The 2,717-nt window shown below is 34.8% G+C and overlaps 1 protein-coding gene across 1 annotated transcript; it reads right to left on the bottom strand.

Annotated features, from left to right (window-relative positions):
• LOC106710765 lies at positions 1–2,387 on the bottom strand. Its single transcript, XM_045681088.1, has 2 exons — positions 2,219–2,387; positions 1–212 (listed from the first exon to the last, which is right to left on the bottom strand). Exons 1-2 carry the CDS (start codon positions 2,385–2,387, stop codon positions 1–3), a joined length of 381 nt encoding a protein of 126 aa, XP_045537044.1.
• Positions 2,388–2,717: the final 330 nt, after the last annotated feature.

Raw genomic sequence — 2,717 nt, 5'->3', positions numbered from 1 at the left:
TCAGACAAAAATACTTACAAGAGTATCTCTCCATGATCCAGGAATGACGAGAGGACCTCCAGTGTCACTAGCACAGATGCCAACACCGCCTGCATCGCTCGTGCACAGATGGTGGTCCTGTATTACATTGCCGTAAGTAGATTTACATTCGGCATTCGATATAACGCAGAGGTTAACACTGCTCAATGTTTTCCTTGTACTAATGCTATCACCTGTTGGCCATTGGTCATATTGTAATATATATATATTTTAGTCACAGGTGGGCACAGTTAATCGAAAAGTTAACTTCGTTAATCGTAAATTCGTTAATAAAAAAATTAACTTCATTAATCGTTAAAGCGTTAAATTTTCGAAAATTTAACGCAAGTTAAAGTTAATCGTTAACAGTTAACCATACCAAAATTATACATATTAATTTCATACTTATTGTGGCGACACTTGTTTAAAATAGTAATTTGACTATACATTCTATAACACACTAGTATTAGAGACAAGTATGAATGCATTATAGTATATTCCATTACGAGTGCAGAAAGCCTGTCATTGCAAAGAGTTCCGACAAATGTCTACCCGAGCCGAGGCGCAGCCGAAGGTGAGGGTTGAGAGTTGGACCAAGTTTAAATGACAGTTCCGCACATGTACTAAACAACTATTTTTAATACAGTTGCGAAAAAATGAAGCAATTTAATAGAATAATAAAAACAATAAACTCAACTAATTGAAATGTTTGAAAAATGGCGCCAACCGTTAAAGAATACAAACAGAGATTTTTTTGTTTTCATCATCCATTCTGGGTAGGCAAAGGGAAATATGCCAAAACGGCAAGTCTTCAGATTATTTAATGAGATGAAATAAAATGAAACCTAACCTAATTCATTGAATAAAATTATTAAATCTGATATTGTAACAAATTAGGAGCTTCTTTTTAGAAATATTTGCATGAAGCATAAAAACGTCAATGATTTATTTTTTTGTAAAAACTTCGTGGTTGGTTTTTTCTTAGACATTATTTTGACAGTTGGGAAAAAGAACGCACGAGTTTGGAAAAGCTAAAAAAAAAGCACGAGTAAAAAAGTGTTTTAATACAGTTGCTCAAAAAGTGGCGTATTGCAGGGACGAAGAGCGTTCGGGATGTGGGCTATTACATACTCTTGCTTTTATATACTCGTAATGAAATACACTATTTAGAACCTTCTTTTGATTTTGTCCTGTTGGTCACGTCTTTCCCGAACGCTCTGATGCATCACACTTGCACGCGAACTTCACATATATCAATCATCAACTCGTTCGTTCACCATTCGAGTCGCCGACAGTCGCCCAACAAAGTTGAACTTACGAGCGTGGCGTGGCGCGTAATTTAAACAAAATGACAGCACGTCTACAAGTTTCTAATTTAACGATTAACGGACTTTTATTAACGGAAGTTGTGTTTAACGGAAGTTAACAAAAGCGTTAACACTTTTTGAAGTTAACTTAAAAGTTAATCCGTTAAGCAAAATGTTAACTTCGTTAATTAACGATTAACGGATTAACGAGTTAATGCCCAGCTCTGATTTTAGTTAATGAAACCATTTAAATATAAAAACAAAATACTCACAAGAAATACATAAACATACGCAAGCGTAATAGGTTTAATTTAAAATCGACAATAATACTGCAGGTGTGTGGTTAATTGAGATAAAGTTATGACCTTTTTAGTTTATTTTTGCCATGTGCCAATGTAAAGATATATAAAGATGTATAGGTTCTCAGTGTAAAGATACAATGATGATAAGACGTTAATCTTGTTTGTTTCTTGTTTGAATGTGCATATCGACGCTGGAAAGCATAAACGCTGTAACCCTTGAAATCGCGAATATGTTTTTCACACGTTAATAATTTCAACCATTATCAAACGATAATGATTTTATTATAGGTTAGCACAAGCTCACGAGTTATCATTTTTTGGCTCTCCTGTAAAGTTCATACTTTTGGGGTTACAGCGTTTACGCTTTCCAGCGTCGATATCGTCTCTCGTGATACCATATCCAGAGGCGTAACAATCAGTTCGTTTGTCCTACGAAGTCATTGTTTATATCGTCACTCTAAGGATTTTTACCTTATGTAACCTTTTATAGAAGATAAACAATAATTATAATGTTTTATTAACGAAATATAGTTTAAACATAATTAAAGATGACGTATATTACTCGACGTACACTCATAACAAAAAACTTACCAGAATAAGTTAGCCTTGGAATGTGTGAAATGGGGAGGTCGTATGCAACTTTCCTTGGGATATACCCTGGATGTATAATCACACTCTGCGCTTCTATCTGGTGCCGCCAGAGAATACGGTTGGAACCAGCAACTACGGTGACAGAGCGAGCGGTGTTACCAACCATCATTGTTGAATGGGGCCAAGTTAGAGTCCTGTTGCCAGCGATATATAACACACCGCTTGCCGGGTCAAACGTTATGTTATTGTAGCTCCAACCTGAGGAAATGTAATATTAAATGAATCAGTTATAATATTGTTTCAATCTTCAGATAGATGGCGCTGTTTTTAATCTAGCATAAAAAGTTTTCTTAATTAAGTTAACGCTATAAAAATGTACTATCGTCCTTTATAATATATTGCAAATGGATTGTGTAAATTACATATTGGATAATCCGCATCACACATAATATTTAGGTTTATTTATGCATAAAATGCTCGTATCGTACACATCAGTTAA

Source organism: Papilio machaon, chromosome 14 (genome assembly GCF_912999745.1).
Source record: "Papilio machaon chromosome 14, ilPapMach1.1, whole genome shotgun sequence".
NCBI lineage: Eukaryota > Metazoa > Arthropoda > Insecta > Lepidoptera > Papilionidae > Papilio > Papilio machaon.
Note: the sequence above shows the minus strand (reverse complement) of the source record. Positions and strands in the feature narration are given on the sequence as shown.

Bases quoted from the DNA above. Each gene is read 5' to 3' on its own strand.
- LOC106710765 (XM_045681088.1), bottom strand. From the start codon at position 2,387: ATGATGGTTGGTAACACCGCTCGCTCTGTCACCGTAGTTGCTGGTTCC. The intron at 213-2,218 runs GTAAGTTTTTTG...AATGGCCAACAG, and splicing joins TCCAAGGCTAACTTATTCTG to GTGATAGCATTAGTACAAGG.